Source organism: Myotis nattereri (genome assembly GCF_964212035.1).
Source record: "Myotis nattereri genome assembly, chromosome: 9".
Lineage (NCBI taxonomy): Eukaryota > Metazoa > Chordata > Mammalia > Chiroptera > Vespertilionidae > Myotis > Myotis nattereri.
In genome coordinates this window covers 38,671,384-38,692,059 of record NC_138084.1, presented here as the reverse complement: position 1 = coordinate 38,692,059, position 20,676 = coordinate 38,671,384, and the positions used below count along the sequence as shown (strand labels likewise).

General features: G+C 43.7%; 1 protein-coding gene across 1 annotated transcript in view; it reads left to right on the top strand.

The window, feature by feature from the left end:
- Positions 1 to 20,676, top strand: part of SYT9 (synaptotagmin 9) — a gene marked incomplete at both ends in the record, with an annotated part of 134,768 nt that overhangs the window by 52,950 nt on the left and 61,142 nt on the right. The window contains one exon of the mRNA XM_081100249.1: positions 7,687 to 8,233. Within this exon, the coding sequence (XP_080956375.1) occupies positions 7,687 to 8,233 (547 nt within the window). The remainder of the gene's footprint in view (positions 1 to 7,686; positions 8,234 to 20,676) is intronic.

The window sequence follows — 20,676 nt, the reverse complement described above, 5'->3', positions numbered from 1 at the left end:
CTACTATCAGAAAACTAAACTCTTTCCATCTGCATATGACCTAATACTGATAATGTGCATCATTATGCATTTAAAATACTTACCTAAATTACCACTGAACTCCTTTTATGAGTTTTGTCTGGAAACACACATCTTTGCTGATGGTATTACTGTAAGAATGGTGTATGGTCTTGTAATTCTCTAGGGATTATGTTATATTATAAACACACACAGTGACAAAATGGGGGAAATTAGTAAAATGTCCTTCATGCTCCAAAACATTTTTAACACCTTTTTTAAAATCACATTTTTGATACCCTGTTTGGGGAGGGGGAAGGTACTCTTCGCTGAGATGACACTAAGTAGTCTGCTCTGCTGGTTACTGTTTCTTCTCCCTTCTTTCTCCTGTGTTCTTTACCTTCTCACTGCGGCACTTCCTGTCTTACTGCTTCCTTCCTGCAGCTGTTACCACTTGTCCCAAAATTCCCAGGACACCTCCTTGGCCTAGACTGGCGGTTAAGGGCATTGCAGTTGGCATGGCTTCTGTCACAGCATTTCCATCAGACACTCCCCTCCCTCCTGCCGCCACACACACACACACACACACACACACATGCACACACACGCACACCACACACACAACACAAACACGCGCGCGCACACACGCACGCACACACACCACACGCACACACACACACACCACACACCACACACACAACACAAACACAACACACACACACACACCACACACACGGACGCACCCACACCACACACACACACCACACACCCACACACACACCACACACACACCACACACACACACACACACACACACACACCACAGCACACACACACACACCACACCACACACACACAACATACACACAACACACACACACACAACACACACCTGGCCTCTTTGGCTTGCACATATGTGCTTCCACCAATGCCTTTTAGAATGTTCTGACGATAAGCTTTGTTTCATCTTCTAAGAATATTTCTGGTCAAGGTGACTTTCTCTTATTCTTCTAATATCAAACACCTTAGCATTCGCTTTCTAGTTAGCACCATTACTATTAGAAACCTCCAAAATTCTTCTTAATTCTTTTTAATTTAGGTGAAATCTCTCTTGTATAATGAAATCTCTCTAATATCCTGGGACTGTGGGTGACCCCCTCCCCTCCCCCCCGCAGAATTCCCAGGACATTTTACAGGTCTGTATTCCAAATATATGAAAACCCTGGATCCTCCAAACAGAAGGAACCTTGGCAGGCCATCTACTCCCATCTCTGACTTACGTCCCATGATGCAGGTCCAATCTGTTTTTCAAGCCTTCTCAAGTTTCCTCTGTCATCTATGATGTGTGTTTCTAGAGTACACATAAGGATGCCATGGACATAATCATTTCTGATGATTAAATCCCAGCAGAGCAAATACACATTTACATCTAGTTTCAGGTTCTCATGGTGGTTGAGAGAGGTCTGAGGTCCATTTTTGAAGCTGTCAATTTATGAAAATCTGAAGCAAGCACTAAATGAGTACTTCAAAAGCGGTTCTTTTAAATGTGTCTGTCTAACTGATGCTCCCAATGCAAAACAGTAGCTGAATAGAATTGTGCTGCTCACGGGGTGATTACGTTTCATCCTAGGGCACCACTTTCTGGAGTTTTATAAAAACTTCAGTTGCCACACCACAGGCTCCTTATCAAATCTGTGCAGGCTCTGTGTGCCGCTTCTCTCCGCTGTCAGCCTCACCTCTCGGCCAGGCCACCGCGTGGCACAGCCCAGGGGGCACTGTCAACGTGGACTCAGTAGGAGGCTTGCGTGAAAAAGCTCAGCACACTCTAGCTCAGCCATGGGCAAACTACAGCCCGCGGGCCAATAAAACTTAAAAAAAAAAGACCGTACCCTTTTCTGTAATGATGTTTACTTGAATTTATATTAGTTCACACAAACATTCCATCCATGCTTTTGTTCCGGCCCTCCGGTCCAGTTTAAGAACCCATTGTGGCCCTCGAGTCAAAAAGTTTGCCCACCCCTGCTCTAGCTTCTCTCTTAGCAACTTCAGTGTCTCCAGCCCTTTCCTGCCTTCAGGCCTTCACACGGGCTGTTCCCTCTGCCTGAAATGCTTTTCCTTTTAATTTTCCATGCCTGGCTCCTGTGCAGCCTTCATTCCCACCTAAAATGTCACCACCTCAGAGAGGCCTCCCTGATCACCCTGTCTGAAGCATGTGTTCTTTCCTCCACTCCCTCCCACTCTTCATTCTCTCACACATTGCCTTGCTTTCACTTCTTCACAGGATTGAGCTCCATTGTAAACAAAATGAGTGTTTATTGCCTACATTCCCTCTCTAGACTATGAGTTCTGTGAGCTCAAAGACCGGCCCACCTACCTTGTTTCTCCTTAAATATGTCGCCCCAGGTGTGGCCTCTGGCACATAGCAGACTTTTCCGTGAATGACTGACAACACATTCATCAATATCAGGCCACTTCTCTGTGTTCTGCTGGCAGGACTGGCAAAGAGCCAAAAGTATAAACTGAGTAGGGGCCAGAATGGTGTGAGGCTGGTGTACCAGGTCTCACATTCATTAAGAGCCTTACATTCAGACTCCCAGCCTTATCTCTGAACTAAGCAATTCCTACAGTCACCGAATACACTGACCAAACTGAAAGAAGATAGTCATCATCCTTTCAATTTAAATCATCCTAATACTTGCTACGTACGTGGTGCCGCTAGGATGAAATGTTGTAATTACTCTGTGAGTAGCACAATTCTATTAAGCTAGACTGTTTTGTGTTGAGAGCATTGGTTAGATAGAAACATTTAAAACAATTTTTTGAATTACTCTTTTAGTTATTTCTTCAGATTCTAATATACTGACATCTTCAAAAGTGGAAGTTACGTAGACTTCTCTCAACTAGATGTAAATGTGTATTTTCTATACTGGGATTTAATTATAGGAAACTGTTATGTCTGTGGCATTCCTATATTTACTTTAGAGGCATGCATTAAGCATCTGCCATGTGCAAAGTTCTACATTATATGCTAATACTAAAGAGGAAAAAAAAGATATAGCTCTGGCCTCAAAAGCCTGCAGACTAATTGGGGACATACTAAGGCTAATCTCAGGAATGGGGGACATAGGCTCATCTTAGTCTTGGGGGGTACAATATTGGAAGGTGACACCAAGGTTTTAAACCTGTTTTGCTTGGGAGGAAGTGGGAAGAAGCTGGTTATGCTTTAGTGTATCTAACTATACCTGACCACACACCTCCACTGGCCAAGGCCTGATGCCTACATCATCATTATCTCACTCGCTCTAGAAGCCTGTGAATCCCATTACAGGAAAGCCTCAGATTCCCCATCCTGCCCTGTAATCAGGTAACTGCGTCTGTCCTGTCTGCCACTCCCCTTCCTCGGTGTCTGCCTGTGGATCAGGACAACCCAACTCTCTCCTCCCCATCACCAGGGGAGTTTCAAGAAGAGAAACAGAGTCCTGTCTCCACTGTTTCCAAACCTCCCTGTCTTGACTTGAACTTAGTAAAAAAAACCCATGATGGTTCCGAAATAACAATTTGCTTCTCTCTTCCCTCTCCTTGGACCCTGAAGCCTTGTCAGCATGGATGCCCCAGGACTAGGGAAGAGATCGACCAAGTTTCACCTCTGAGATGGGGGCCCTGAGAGGCGGGAGGATAGAAGAGTGTACCCTTGTCTGTGGCTGCACAGGGGAAATCCAGTGATGGGAGGGATGCTGGTGGTCCGAGTGCCAGATGTTAGGAGAAAGCTGCTGCGGCAGAGGAGCTGGAGACCTCATCTTGCTGGACAGCTGGGGACCAAGAGGAAAACACAGTTAATTTCCCTGTTGAGGTCTAGAGTGTCAGCTTGAAGGCTGATAAGGATGAGGCCAAGTTAAGTAGGCAGGCTCAGCTCAAGTTCCATCTCCTCCATGACAGTTTCCCAAGCCAGAGGCATTTTTTCCCCTCTGTCTGCTTCTGTGGCTCTCTAACCTCCAGTCATGGGGTTTTTAATCCCTCTCTGCCCTGATTTATAGTTAGTGTATGACTATCTCATCACCCGCCTGGGCGTCATTTCCTTGAAGGCATTGAAGAGGTTTGCCTCTCTCTCCCTTCTACCCTACCTGACACCTTGCTTTGCACATCCAAATTTGTTGAATCACAGTAATGTTCTCTTTCTTAAGATCCAGTGGAGGAAGTTGGCCTTTGGGTGATGGCTCTGGGACTGAGACTTTGGGGATCTCAACATGGGACGCTGGACATGGTTCATTTGAATCTGAGGGAAGCCACTTGCATCTGGGCATCTGTGGCTCCTGATCTTTAACTGCAATTGAACCACAGGCTCAGATCCCTTCAGGCATGGAAGCGTGTTTTTGAGTTTGTTAGGGGAAGTCTGCTTCATAGATTTTGTTAGTCATCTTTGAAATTAGGCTTTCTTCAGGCGCGTCTTCCAGCTCGGGTCTGGGACAGCCACGTCCAGGAAGTTCTCATCCTGGCCTCTTTCAGACAGGAAACTGGCCTCTAAATGGGAGGTGGACCACGCTGAGAGTTTCAACTCCAGGGCCAGCTTTCTAAGACAGCGTTAGGGTGAAATGTAGGTACAGCATTCTTTATCACACCCATCCTTGGGGCTCACCTCCTCTTCCATTCATAGTATACATTAAGCCCTGAGAACACCAAAATACTGGACTCCCCAGCCCTGCTCAGTGGACGCCTGCCTCGCGCGCTGCCTCAGATCCCTCCTTATCACACTCTCAGTGTCACTCAGCAGCGTTCAAATCCTAGAGCCTTGGTGGGCGGGGCAAGGCCTCTAGTTTAGTGCACTCAAGTACCACCTCCACTGACCATTTCAGAATTCCTCATCCGGGTGCCCAGAGCCAGGCCACAACACTCTGTTCTGAATCTTTCCTCTGTCTTGCTGTTGACTTGCTTATCCTCCCAACTCCATTTGAATAGCCCAGGAGAGCCATGGAATATTGATTTTCCATTTCCTCTACCTCCCTTCTCCTCCATGTCCCTAGGGCAGGCTCCCTGCTCTACTTTCTCATTTCTCAGTCCAGAGAGCTGCAGAGAGTATGCAGGGAGGTGATGAGTTACCTTGGCTCTCTGGCTGCCCTGAGCATCTCTAGCCCATGCCTCCAACTCCGGGAATCGCTGACTCTCTCCTGAAAGGAAATTGAAAGCGACTGAAAGAGAGCCCCAGGGAGTGAGAACTGTCCTGGCCTGTTACAGTCCCTGCTCTCTGCTTTAAGCCACTGCCTTACAGTGGGTTCCACTGTTTTCCCCAAAGTAAGTGTGATTCTGAATGGGGGCGGGGGGAGTTTGGGAATGAAACTCATATATAACATTTGGGTGGATAATAGTATTCATACCTGCGCTCAATTTTTAAAAGAAAGCTTCAGCTGTGTTGGAATTTGGAATGGAGGCATCCTAATTGCTTTCAAAGACCAAATCTGTATTTGGTCTTTGAAATACAGATCTCTCCCTAACGCCCTCCCCAATGTACTCCGTCTACCCCCTGGCCGGGAACAGCGGAACACGTAGGACTTACTTCTCTTCAGAGTTCATGTCTTAAGAAAATGCACGAGGAAAACAGAGTATGTTCCATTGCTAAGCAGCCAAATTCATGTAGGTTTAAATTAAAATGTAAATGTACATGGCTGGCTTCGTCCTGCAGATAAAGGTTAAGACAAAATGTTCCTGTGATGAATCTGAAGCCAGTCTTTCCAAAACATCGAAGGCAAGTTGCGATGCACAGAGAGCCTGCTCAGAGCACCTCGGGGGAGAAGTGACAGCAGAGCCTGGGGCTGGCGTGGACTCAGGACCAGCGTCCCATCACAGACGCTGGTGCAGAGAAGACGTATCCCGTGGGTCTAGAATACTCTAGATGGAGCACTTTTAGTATTTAAACAGCGTCACTGGGAGTTCCCAGAATGGCCATCATAGATGTGAACTGACTCCAGACCCCAATGTGGCCCTTGTGTGAAGCCAGCCTGGAGGGAAAAAGCAATAGCAGAGGAAGCCAGAGCTGGTACCAGCCCCTTAAGGCCTCTGCATAGGGCGGGGTACTCGCTGCTCCCTGCCAGTCATTTCTGCCCAGAGATCCCAGCAGAGCAAGACTAAAGCTCTGTTCTAGCACTCCAGAGGTTAGCATCTCCACAAGGGAGTGACTTGGCTATACTTGCACAGAGAGGCAATTTAGGTGCTTAAGAGCATCTGCCATCTCTCTCCCTACCCCTGAAAAATCAGAGATAAGAGATACAGAGGAAACTTAAGGTTGTGGATTTCTCTGCAAGAAATTAAAATCTCACAGCAGAAACTTTCAGACCACACAGGTTTTACTCACGTGGCAATGTCCATGCCTGGGGTATGTGTCTGCTTGTGGGGAACTGTGTTGGCTGTGACAGGTGCAAATGGCAGCTCTGTGATTGTGTTCTTGTTATACTAGCTCAGTGACTAGGAGTATATTTTAGGACAAAGAGAAATGTTCAGCATAGCAACATCTGAATGACAAGGGAGAATAGTTTTAACCATATCTCGGTGGCTATTTATCCCACTTTTACATCTTTATTTTATAAAGTAGCCTTCAGAAAGGAAAACAAGATCAACTCAAATGTTTACTCTGCCTCTCCAACTACATATTTACCAATCCATCCAAGACGCCAGCTGTTGCTTTTGACCTGGTGGCGAGAGGCTATTTTAATTAAGATTATTGAGAGACTACAGAAAATACAGTATCATGCCTCTGAAATCTGAGCTAAAAACAAACAAAAATGGCCTTAAGAAAATCTTGTATGTAATGACTGCTTCTTTCCATTTACCAAGACCCACACGATAATGCACGTTTCAAAGAGAATTTCTGGGAAGCTTCTAGTCCAAACCAATAAGCTTACTAGTACTAGGTGAAGACTTGATTCTGTTAGCAAATATTTGATTTGCAAGTGTCGGTATCCAACCATCCCTGACTGAATTCTTGTATACATTTTTAGCAGCTTCCCTTCCCTTTGATGCCCATAGTGTTTATTACAGAAATAAACTCTTCCTGCTGCTCAGCAGTTACCCATGTGGCGTTGCGAACACTCACAGAGCTGTCACTCGCCCCTGTCAGAGCTGACGCGGTCCACTGCAAGCAGACACGTCCTGTCCCATACATCCACCCTCACACAAGCAAAACTTGTGTTCTTGTGAGGAAATGATCTGATTTGAAGCAGTAAGAATATACAGCCTTAGAAAGCGGTAAGCCAGTGATAGGAAAGTCTGTGCAATTTAGAGACAGAATCATTCTTCTTAAGAAGACAGACAGTTATTTCAGTTTCAGGATGACATTGTATATAAAAACGAATAACTTTATTTTTAAACCAGTGTGAACAAATCTTTACATCCCACCGGCCAGATAAGCTTTCTTAATGGTTTATCAGTTGAGAAAGTGCATTAAACCTTTAAAGCTCCAAGGTCACAGGTAATCATTTCATTTCCTGACACCAGCCCTCAATTTTGGGTTTCAAGCCTTGGGGAGAAGCTTACTCACATTGATGAGCATATTGAATTTAGCCCCCCCCCCAAAAAAAAAGGGCCCACAGATCTAAGTTTTTTAACCGTGCGTAACAGTCTACCTAAATCCCAGGCACATGTTTCTGAAAGACCTGTAGCTAATGAGGCTATAACTTTGTCCTCTCTTGCTCCTCACTGAAGGCATAATTCAATCCGAGGACAACTCAACCTGTCGAACCCGGACTTCAATATCCAGCAACTGCAAAAACAAGAACAGCTGGGCGGGATCGGCCGCATTAAACCGGAGCTATACAAGCAGAGGTCACTGGACAGCGATGACGGGAGAAGGAGTAACAGCAAAGCCTGTGGGAAACTGAACTTTATTTTAAAATATGACTGTGACCTAGAGCAGCTCATAGTGAAGATTCACAAAGCCGTCAATTTGCCCGCCAAGGACTTTTCTGGGACCTCAGATCCTTACGTCAAGATCTATTTGCTTCCGGATCGGAAAACAAAACACCAGACCAAAGTTCACAGGAAGACCCTGAACCCTGTGTTTGACGAAGTGTTTCTGTTTCCGGTTCCCTACAACGACCTTGAGGCCCGGAAACTGCACTTCTCTGTGTATGACTTTGACAGGTTCTCCCGCCACGACTTAATCGGCCAGGTGGTGGTAGACCACTTCTTAGACTTGGCTGATTTCCCCAGGGAGTGCATCCTTTGGAAGGACATCGAATATGTCACCAATGTAAGTCCAGCATTTCTTCTTTTGGGGGGAGTTGTGTAGGTGTTTCTTGGTCAGCATGCGATTAAATGACTTATACCTTATTTTATTTGGGGGGGGGGGCAAAGTATGAAATTCATGTCAATATACATAGAACTATGGCTTCAGAACCTCCTCATGTCTTTCTAGAAACAGGGTTGTAACAATATTCACTCTGAAATTTCAAAGAATTATTGATGAAAACAATATACAAGAATAACCTTCGCTCTTTTCTACTTTCTAATTCTCAGCAATTCTCTAATAGACAGTAGATATTATGTGCTCTCCTTACCACATTTTCTTTAGAGCTTTCTTAGGTTGTTTGTGCTAAGTGGATCCTGGCATCCTATTGACCGTAATCTGCAGCAAAGAGCCCAAGTCCTTACCCATGTTCTCAGGTTAGCTCAGTTCAGAGGCATTCCTCATGAGATCTTCACCTTTAACCCCAGACGTGAGAATGGTTGAGAAGAGTTGGCATCACATTTTCAAATATTGAGTCATAGCTACAAGAAGAGAAGCCTGCAAAGGTCTGCAGACATTGGCAGTGCCAATCTATAGAAGGTCAAATCCAGCTTAGAGCTCGGGAGAGAGAGGGCAGAAGAGCCTGGAGGGAGGCCTTAAATCCATGCATACATTTCAACACGAGATTGCGTGGTGATATTTTTACTCAATTTACGTCCTTTTCATTAGTCTGCAGAGGTGCATTGACACTTCTGAAATAGAAAGGAAAATTGGACTTTCCTAGGTAACTCTGGTATTTTAATGCCACTTGTTTCTTTCACCTTTTCTCCTCAGGTAACTGTTAGCTTGTCTTCTGGAATATGGCCCTTCTAAGGCCTTTCTCTTCCTCTTCCTCTGTCTCTTTCTCTTCTTCTTCCTCTCTCTCTCTCTCTCTCTCTCCTCTTTCCTCTTTCCTCTTTCCTCTTTCCTCTTTCCTCTTTCCATCTTCCTTTCCCTTTCTCTGTCTCTGCCTTGCCATCCAAAGACACCAAACTCCCAATCCTTACTCAGCTCAGACCATGATCCAGCTTGAGTTTGGAGCCCATCTTGTGAGAGGCTGTCCCTCTGCTCAGGAAGAGAACACACATTCTCTGCCTGATGACCAAATAACCACACTAGTACTTTCTCATCCTCAGCCATGTTTGTGAACTGGGGACTCACCCACACTTGGGCACCTTCTCCATGCCACCAGGTAGGTACCTGTGGCAACTTTGTCCCGCTGCTCAGATGAGTGAAGTGTAGCATGGGGGTTTGCTGGCCTTTATCATAATGACAGGAAAGAAAAGGAGGAGCTGGAGAAGGTGCAGAGAGCATCAGGGGATGAAACTAAAGTGATTTGGGAGATCTCTTCAACCTTGAAAAGTGTGATATTGGTAAACCAAAAACTCGATGCACGGGGAAGCAAGGATTATACTTATTCCCGCATTAGTAGGCAGCAAGAGAGGCTCTAAAGAAACAAGATTGTCAGGCTGCTTATGCTGCTTTGAATGATGCAAGAATGGACCCTCTCATTGGAGTATTTGCCAAGTCCCCTTGGATATAAGCTGAGATACTGTCTGCCAACAGTGATGAGCCCTGGTAGAAGGAGGTTGGTCATACCATCTAGTGTGACATCAATTTATATTTTTTGACAAATGAATTCCATAAAATAGCTGGAATGGTTATTAAAAGGCTCAACAGGGTCCTATCCAGTTTGGCTCAGTGGATAGAGTGTCGGCCTGGAGACTGAAAGAGCCCAGATTTGATTCCGGCATACCTCAGTTGCAGGCTCAGTCCCTGACCCTGGTTGGGGCTCGTGTGGAAGGCAACCAATCTATGTGTCTCTCTCACATTGATGTTTCTTTCTCAGTGTGTCTCTACCCCTCCCTTCCACTCTCTCTAAAAATCAATGGGAAGGTGAGGATTAACAAAAACAACAAAAAAGCTCAACAGGGATCTGCTGTAAGTTGCTTCCAGAGACTGTGGAAAGAGTAACACTGAATACTAAAAATGTGGGTAAGGTTGATTCCTGGTGGGAACATCTTCAAGGGCAGTTTCCCATGGGATAGGAATATAGAATGGCAGCCCACAGGATGTTCTGCCCCAAGATCACTGTCATGTGCTTAGCACTCTCCTGGGACTAAGAGTTCCCTGTCTATTTCTGGAGAAGTCTTGATTTCCATAGAATTTCTGAAGAATGTTAACTTATTTATCCAGGAGGAAATCCAAAAGCGCTAAAGGCCTCAAAATTCTTGTTTCTTCAGCTTAAAAAAAAAAAAATTCTAAGAATTGATCTAGGCCTTGACTGATACTTGAATTTTCTCATAAATTTTAGAATTTAACTGTCAAGTTAAACAAAAATTTTTCTTGTATTTGTTTGGACTTGTATGAAGTCTATAGATTCACTTAGGGAAGTTTTATATCTTTTTCGACATTGAGTCTTCCTACTTGTGACCATTGTGCATTTCTCCATTTATTTAGTTCTTTAAAGTTTATCATTTGAGGCTTATAATTTTTTTCTACAGGAGGATCTTGCATGTCTCTTGTGAGATTTATTACTAAATATTTTTTTGTTATTTTAAATAGTATATTTTCTTTTTTTAAAATAAATCTTTATTGTTCAGATTATTACAGATGTTCCTCTTTTTTTTACCCCCATAGCTTGCCTCCAACTAGTTTCCACCCCACCCCATGCCCTTACCTCCCGCCACTGTCCTCATCTGTAGGTGTAAGATTTTTGTCCAATCTCTTCCCGCACCCCTCACACCCCCTTCCCCCTGAGAATTGTCAGTCCATTCCCTTTCTATGCCCCTGCTTCTATTATATTCACCAGTTTATTCTGTTCATCAGATTTTTTTATTGACTTAATTTTTAGACTCACTTGTTGGTAGATATGTATTTGTTGTCACTTTGTTCATAATTTTTATCTTTACCTTTTTCTTATTCTTCCTCTTCTTAAAGAATACCCTTCAGCATTTCATATAATCCTGGTTTGGTGGTGATGAACTCCTTTAGCTTTTTCTTGTCTGTGAAGCTCTTTATCTGACCATCAATTCTACATGATAGCTTTGCTGGGTAGAGTAATCTTGGTTGTAGGTTCTTGATATTCATCTCTTTGAATATTTCTTGCCACTCCCTTCTGGCCTGCATGGTTTCTGTTGAGAAATCAGCTGACAGTCATATGGGTACTCCCTTGTAGGTAACTAACTGTTTTTCTCTTGCTGCTTTTAAGATTCTCTCTTTGTCTTTTGCCCTTGGCATTTTAATTATGATGTGTCGTGGTGTGGTCCTCTTTGGATTCCTCTTATTGGGGGTTCTCTTTGCTTTCTGGACTTGTAAGTCTATTTCTTTCATCAGGTAGGGGAAGTTTTCTGTCATTATTTCTTCTAATAGGCTTTCAATATCTTGCTCTCTCTCTTCTTCTGGCACCCCCATAATTCGGATGTTGGTACGTTTGAAGTTGTCCCAGAAGCTCTTTACACTATCTTCATATTTTTGGATTCTTTTTTCTTTTTGCTTTTCAGGATGGGGTTTTTTTTTGTTTGTTTGTTTGTTTGTTTGTTTGTTTTTTGTTTGTGTGTTTTTTTGCCTCATATTTCAAATCTTTCACTTGATTCTTGGGATTCTCTAGTCTGCTGTTGGATCTCTGTAAATTATTCTTTATTTCAGTCAGTGTATGCTTAATTTCTGACTGGTCCTTTTCCATTTTCTTGGCATTCTCATTAAGATCCTTTAAGGTCTCACTAAGTTCCTCGGAGGTTCGTAGAAGATTCTTGAGTAACCTTATAACTGTGGTTTTGAACTCTATATCCAGTAGTTTGCTTTCCTCCTTTCCTTTCATTTGTGACCTGTTTCTTTGTGTCCACATTTTGGCTGCTTCCCTGTGTTGATAGAGTGGCTTTGTGTGGTAGGTGTCCTATTGGGCCCAGTGGCTCAGCCTCCCTAATCACCTGAGGTGGACACTCTTGGTGTACCCCTTTGTGGGCTGGGTGCACAGTCTTGTTGTAGTTAAGCCATGATTGCTGTTGGTATCCCTGGGAGGAAATGACCTCTAGGCCAATTGACTGCGAGGACCCGCTGTGTCTATAGCGGAAGAACTTTTGTGCAGTAGACACCCTTATGGGGCAGGACTTGTTTCAGTGGGGCTTTGGTGCTCACTGAGTCTGTCTCTTGAGTGTGTCACTTATGGATGTGAGGAGTTGAAATCTGGTATCTGACCACTGGGTACACTGGCTCCTGGATCTCCAAGGAGGTGCAAAGTCAGTTGCTGTGTGAGTCCATCAAGCAGGAGCTACAGCGAGATCTACAGATTTCTCCTCTTTGTTTGGGGTTTGGAACTTTTGAAGCTCTCTGACCCAGCTGCAGTTTGTTAGGTTAGGCTGCAGGCAGACAGGCGATTCATTTGCGCAGCTGCGCACAGTTTGGGTGGAGTTGTAAATTGGGTGGGGCAGGGTCTCAGAGAATCACCAGGGCGGAACAAACAGTGATGGCTGTCAGTCAGCCGTCTCTGCATCTTCTTGTTCCCGAATCCTGGAGTCCCGCGCCCCCACAGTAACAATGATCCCTGCGAGCAGCTCTGCGAGAAAGCCACCCTCGCTTTCCAACCCAATGCCAGACAGCCCAGTTTCTCCCCGTAGGAGTCTGGGTCCCTAGAGTCTCGCCGGAAACGAGTTCAGTGCAGTCGAGAGCTTGTATCTCCCTTCCGATTGAAAAAAACCATGCACCCAGGTGCCGCCGTTTCGTGCGCCTCCATACCTCTGTTCTTGGCACCTCCGCACCTCCTACCCAGCCTCAATGAGCTTTTTTCTTTCCTTCTAGTTGTAGAACTTCCACTCAGTCAGCTTTCCCCTGGTTCTGGATGATGGCTGTTTTGTCTTTTAGTTGTAGTTTTAATGTGGTTGTGGGGGGCAGCACGTACAGGTATATACTGTATGCCGCCATCTTGGTTCTCTAATAGTATATTTTCTAAAATTGCATTTTCTAGCTAGTAAAGTGATGCAGTTTTGTATATTTATTTTCTACTTGTCAATTTTGCAAAACTATTAATTCTTATAATTGGATTGTGGATTCTTCTGAATTTTCCTTGTAGATAATCAGTCATGTGAATTATGATAGTTTGTTTCTTTCTATTTGTATACCTTTTATTTTTTTAAAAAAATATTTAGTGCACAGACTCGGAGTTTCAATACAATGCTGAGTAATAATTATGGTAGTAGTAACCCTTGATTTTTCCTTATTTTAAATGGAATGTTTTTAATATTTACATTGATATAATTTTTCTAAAGATAGTTTGTGGTTATCTCCCTCTATTCCTACTTGACTAAAACTTTATCACAAACAGTTGTTTTATCAAATGCTATGATCCTGTGAGGTTCCCCACCTTTTGATATGCTACTTTGGTCAGTTACATTAATTAATTTTCTCATTTTGAGCCACTCTTATATTCCTAGTATGATCCCAATTAACCTTGATATATTACCTGTCTTATACATTGCTGAGTTCAGTGTGCTAATATTTTGTTTAGCATTTTTGGCATCTGTGCTCCTGAGTGGTACATGTAACCTACTTTCTTGTGTGGTCCTTATCTGGGTTGGGATCAGTATGATTCTTGGTCTATAAAATTGGCTGGGAGTGTTATTTTGGATACATTGCATTTGCCTGTGCTCAGTGCCCCTAGATGCTTTGGAGGTTTTGTTTATTTTTCTACAAACTGAAAAGATCTCCCTTAGTGGCTTCTGATTAGATTCAGACAATGAGGAAGGGAGGAGAGTGAAGTGGGAATATTTATTTCTCTAGATGCCTTCTATTGAGTCTCCATAGGCTGGCAATACTCTTCAACAAAGAGCCACACCTCCTTTGTTTTGCTTTTGTTCTTAGAAGATTGTTTTTGTCTGGGTATAAATTTTGGGGGCATAGAACTCTCAGTTACTCTGATTTGGGGCATTGTAAAGCCGTCATTCCATAGTCTTCTGACCTCCAGTTGCTTTTGAGAAGTCAACAATTAGTCTAATATGTATTCCTTGTATATAATTTTCCTTTTCTTTCTTACTGCTCTCCAGATTTTGCTTTCCTGTTTAGTGTTCTGTAGTTTAACTATAAAATTGCTAAGTGGGCCTTTCTTTTTATTTATCCTGGCTGAGATTTATTGGGTTTCCTGGATCTGAAATTGTTTCCTTTTTTTCAGTTCTGGAAAATTCTCAGCCATTTGTAGAAGTATTTTTGATGTGTTTTCATATTTGCTTAGCATATTTACTAATTTCTTCAATTTACTTTCAGTTCCCTTTTCTATTTCTCTTACCCTTCCATGAATAGTTTTTATATGTGTATATAAATGTACATGTTTATGTATGTTCACATATATATTCATATACATATACATATATGTATATATGTACATATATGTATATACACACACATCTTACCTAATAATAGACAAACATGAAAATTGACCGCACCTTCACTATGCCTTAAGCCACATCCACCAGCCAATCAGAGTGACTATATGCAAATTAACCCAACCAAGATGGCGGCTGGCAGCCACAGAGCTGGAGCAAGCAGAAGGCTTGGTTGCCCCAATGATGGAAGAAGCCAAACTTCCCGGCCAGCTGCTGCCTCCTGTCAAGGCAACAAAGTTTCAATTATAGAAGGTAAATAAACCCCAGATACCTGTTTCCAGTCACATGGCCATGGAGCTGGAGCGAATAGAAAAAAAAACACACACAAAAAAAGGAAAGGCTGGGAGCTTCGGTCGCCGGGGGGCTTGGTCAGTCTGAAAACAGCCATCAGCCCCTCACCCAGGCTGGCCAGGCACCCCAGTGGGGACCCCCACCCTGAAGGGGGTGTGGGCAGCCTGAAAACGGCCCTCAGCCCCTCACCCAGGCTGGCCAAACCCCCATGGGGTGAGGGTCCCCACTGGGGGGCTTGACCAGCCTGCAAATAGCCATCAGCCCCTCACTCAGGCTTGCCAGGCACCCCAGCGAGACCCTCACCCTGATCCAGGACACCCTTCAAGGCAAACCAGTCAGCCCCCACCCGTGCACCAGGCCTCTATTCTATATAATAAAAGGGTAATATGCAAATTGACCCTAACAGCAGAATGACTGGGAATGACTGGTCACCATGACACACACTGACCACCAGGGGGCAGATGCTCAATGCAGGAGCTGCCCCCTGGTGGTCAGTGCGCTCCCACAGGGGGAGCCCTGCTCAGCCACAAGCCAGGCTGAAGGCTGCCAGCACAGCGGTGGTGGTGGGAGCCTATCCTGCCTCCTAAGCAGCACTAAGGATGTCCAACTGCAGCTTAGGTCTGCTCCCTGCTGGCAAGTGGACATCCCCCGAGGGCTGCCAGGCTGCCAGAGGGATGTCTGACTGCCAGCTTGGGCCCGATCCCTTAGGGAGCGGGCCTAAGCCAGCAGGTGGACATCCTCCAAGGGGTCCCAGACTGCAAGATGGCATAGGCCGGGCTGAGGGGACCCCCCCTCCCCCGAGTGCACAAATTTTTGTGCACCAGGCCTCTAGTATATTATATTCTGTTGCTCATAACTCCAATAGCTATAACCTTTGCAGCTCTGATTCTTTTGTTTGGCATTTCCATCCACTCCATAACTTATCATGTCTTGTTGTCTCTCATATTTAGTGATTTATTATTGTGAGCTCATCTATCTTGGAATATTGCCAGTACAGTTATCCTTGGTTATCTATGGGGAATCGGTTCCAGGATTCCCGTGGATATCAAAATCTGCAGATTTTCCAGTCCCTTAGTCAGCCCTCAGCATCCATGGGTTCCACATCCTTGGATTCAGCCAACAACGGATTGATAGTGGAATCTGCAGATGCAGACCTCATGGACCAGGGGGGCCTCTGAAGTTTCCAAGCCCTAGGTTGAAAGTGCATTTCTTCAGAGATGATTTGCAATTGTTTCTACCAGATGCCTAGGTGAACTACCAACATGCAGCCACTTTAAGCGTGGCTTTGAGCGTGAGTGTTTTTGGATAACTGCAGGCTACAAATCTATAAGTTTAGGCTTGTGTTGGTGGTTAAAAACTGGCAAGCGGGATATCCTATATAATAAAAGGCTAATATGCAAATAGACCAAACGGCAGAACAACTGGTCACTATGACATGCACTGACCACCAGGGGGCAGATGCTCAATACAGGAGCTGTGCACTCCCACAAGGGGACTGCCGCTCAGCCAGAAGCCGGGCTCACGGCTGGCAGTCAGACATCCTCCGAGGGCTCCCGGACTGCGAGAGGGCACAGGCCAGGCTGAGGGACCCCCCCCAAGTGCACAAATTTCATGCATCGGGCCTCTAATATATATATTGCTTTGCCCAGAGCAAATCCAAGTCCAAGACAGGAAGGATCTTGAACATCTATGTATGCAAGACAGATATTCTATTGTGTTTATCTTTTCAAAATGTGACCCTTGATCTTTAGGACCCCAGCTTTATGCAGGATTCTCCTACAGTCCTCTACAGCCCAGGCACAGAACCCTGAGAGGTTTGCATGTACCTCCATGTACGCCCCAGCTCTGGAGCTCATTCACCGCTGTGGGGTCATGCTTTCTTACTGTTCTGGTCACTGAATAATTCCATTCCTGTCCTGTCAGCTTTGCTATGCATTTAAAAGGATTTTATAATCCAGTATTTTTACCTAGAGGAGTTTCTGTGACCATCTAACCTATTACTGGAAGCATTGTGTACTGTGTTGCTCAAAGTCTGTTCAGAAAGCAGATTTTACTTGTACTAACTGAATAGTAATCTATGTATTATATATGTGCCTTGTGATTGAATAGCTGCAAAGAGTCTTAGAGGTCCTGGAATCTAAAGTCCTACTTTACCACATAAAACTGAGTGGAGGCCATTAGGAGATTCAACAAAGGTCATACAGCTGGATAATGGGGAATTAGGACTAAGTTTTTCAACAGCCAGCTCAGTCAGTTCAAATTATTATATATGGCCCTGGCAGGAGCATCGTCCTGAACACCAAAAATTGTGGGTTTGATTCCCAGTCAGGGCACATACCCAGGTTGTTGTGGGTTCCATTCCCAGTCAGGGTACATATGTGAGGCAACCAATTGATGTTTGTATCGTTCTCTCTCTCTCTCTAAAAATCAATGAAAACGTATCCTTGGGTCATGATTAAAAAATGTATTATATATGCTGGTTTACTCCTTCTTTTCCCCCCTCTCTCCCTGGCTTAAATGCCACTTCCTCACAGAACTCTTACCTGAGCCCTGTACTACAATAGGTTTTTCTGGCATTTGCTTCCATGAAAATGACACTCTCTACTTCTGTCATTACTTATCATACCTTCTTTAATTGTTCAATTTTCTTTCTTCTCCATTAGATAGGTCTGTGAGTGCAAAGACCATATCTGGCTTGGATGCCACTGTGTGCCCAGCCTCTAGAATGGTGTCTAGAAGTGAAACAATTAGTAAGCACTAATTGAATAAAATGATGCTCCTTAAGGGGGTGGGGAGGGGCGCTAGTTTGGTGAGGCTCTAGGGCAGTGGTTCTCAACCTTGGCTGCACATTAGAATCACTGGGAATCTTTTTAAAATCCTGATTCCTGGGCCTCATCCTCCAGAAATTCTGTTTCGTTGTTATGGGGTGAGAACCACTGCCTAGGGCCTGATTTGTTTAGAAGATGTTATACAGATCTGAGCCTATGAACTAATTTTTTGAAAAAAAAATTGTTCTTTATTTCTCCAAGCAGATTATGAGTTTTATAAATGTTAGCAGTCAAGTAAAAATTCTCACACCTTCCTGTGAAGAACGAAAAATAGCAATTGTTGAATGCAAAAATGAAGCCAGATCAGTCAATAATGGTACCTGCATCATTGTGGGACACGAGTCAGCCCACAGAAGAGAAGGCAGCATCTGGGGAGGTCAGGGAAGGGAGAGCATGAGCTGAGTGGTCTGGGTGAATGTCAGCTGTCATGCCCATACTCCTGGAATTTTTACTTTTATTTATTTATACATTTTTTCACTTAACCCTTAAACACTTTATTTATTAAGTAAAAGTTTACCGTATGATAATGTACAGAGTAACCTCTTAAAACTATGCTAACCTATTCTGACCCAACAGTTTTGTTATTATTTTTCAATTTTATTATTTTTTCTTTCAATTTATTTTGTATTGGTTTCAGATGTACAGCTTAATGGTTAGACAATTATATACTTTACATAGTGTTCCCCTCAATATTTCCAATACCTCAGTTGGCACCATATATAGTTATCGCAATATTATTGAGTGTATTTCCTATGCTTTACTTACGTCTCTATGACTATTTTGTAACTACCAATCTGTGTTTCTTAATCCCTCCTCTTTTTCACCCATTTCCCTAATGTCTCTCCCCTCTGGCAGTTACCAGTTCACTCTCTGTGTCTGTTTCTGTTTTGTTAGTTTGTTTATGTTGTTCTTTAGATTCCACATATAACTGTCTGACGTATTTCATTGAGCATAATACTCTCTAGGTCCATCCATGCTTTTGCAATGGTAAGATTTCATTCTTTTTTATGGGCTCCTGGCATTTTTAGTATACCCTGCTCATCTCTGGCTTTCTGGCCAGTAGGCATTGAGCACTTCAGGAATCTCTCTCAGTGACCCACTTAGAAACTGGCTCAGAGACTTTCAATGGGACTGTGGTCATCTCAGCTTGACCCTGATTTGGAGGAGATGCCTGCCTCCTCACCTGGAAACACTAGAATTCATGAGGTTCCCTCTGTGCCAGTGTGGACCCAAGTTCAGAAAAGGGAAGGGTATGCTTTACAATAGCATAGGGTTTATTTTAATGCTAAGAAATGAAAAACCTTACATGTCCCTCAAAATTTTACTTTCTGAGTCATTGCCAAGTCCAATATTTTATAGTGGCTGATTTATAGTGGCAGGGTCTACCTCCAAGACCCTGGGGCTACTTTTGGACCTAATAGCAGAAGACACTTGGAACCACTCGGGGGACAATATAAATTTCCAGGAAATCCCAGGGTGCATGCTCCTCACAGTTGAATATGTATGGCTATGCCACATATTCATGGTGTCCTGGTAGATGTGTACGTGGCTGAGGTGGGAGGGGTAGAAAGGGGACCTGACATTTAGCATCTTTTTTTTCTTGGTGTAAACACTGCCAGCAGGGCTGATTTGAAGTATCCATGTGACATCACTGAAAGCAGTTTTGGCAAAGATGCTCACATTGACTCTTGCCAGCGGGAGCCAGTGGTAGGAGAAGCTCCAGTACACCATTTACATGTGGCACCGAAAACACTAAGGCTGGTTGGATAACTGATCCCAAGGGACCAACCCCTTTGAAAAGCCCCACAGAAAGCCCTGGTGTCCAGCTGGTGACAGCGGAGACAAGTTCCTTCTGTACGGTGGAGGTGCGTGGACTGGGCCAGCACCGGGCTCTAATGAGCTGTGTCTCTGTGAGAGTCCACCAGATCCCACCCCTCACTCACTGTCTCTCAGACATGTTGTCCCCTCATGTCTAGATTATTCAGAGTGAGTGGAAGGTGGTAGAACTGCAGAACAGAACGTCTGAAAGAAGGAATCAATAACGCTACAGGTCTCTGACAGAGACTTTGACAGCTTTTATCCTAGTGTATATGCCAGGACAAAGCATTTTCTTTCTTAAATGAAATATGTTACACATCCAAGAGTATATATGTGATTTAAAAATAACAAAGAGTACATCAGTCCATCAGAATTTAGCTGAAGAGAACATTATCAGCCTCTCCGAAGCTCCCTGTGTGTCCCTTCTCCATCCCCACAGTCCCCCCAGGGATAATCAATATACTGAGTTTCATACCTATATTTCTCTTGTTTTTAAAATAATTTTACCACATAAAAGTAGGTTGTTTAGCATTTTTGAGATTTAATGAAACACATTATAACATGCCATCCTTCTGCAAACTGCTATTTTCAGTATTTGTATTGATTCATTTATGTTCATGTTTGTACTGTGGTTCTTTTTTTTTTTTTTTGGCAGAGGTGTTTTAGTTTTCCATTGTAATGGCATATCATAATTCTTATCTAGTCTCTTATCAATGGATATTTGAGTAAGCTTATTTTCTATTTTAGAAAAATGCTGCAATATGTATACTTTTGATACATGTCTCTTGGCAAACATGTGCAAAGATTTCTCTATGGTATGTATAACTAGGAATGGAGTTGCTAGATCAAAAAAAATTATATCTCAAAGTAGTTTAACCAGATTATAATCCCAGCAGCAGTAGGGGAGCCCATCTTATTGTGCATGTTCAGCTATTTGGTTTGTTAATATTTTGTTAAAGGTTTTTGCAACTAAGTTCAAGTGTGAGATCACCTCTGATTCTATTTTCTTATTCTTTCTTGGGGTTCACAAAGAGGACAGGGCAGGAAGCTGCAGGCTGGCTCTGTTGGGGTTCCTGTGTACATACATGGAGGCAATACTACAGCTCAGAGAAGATAG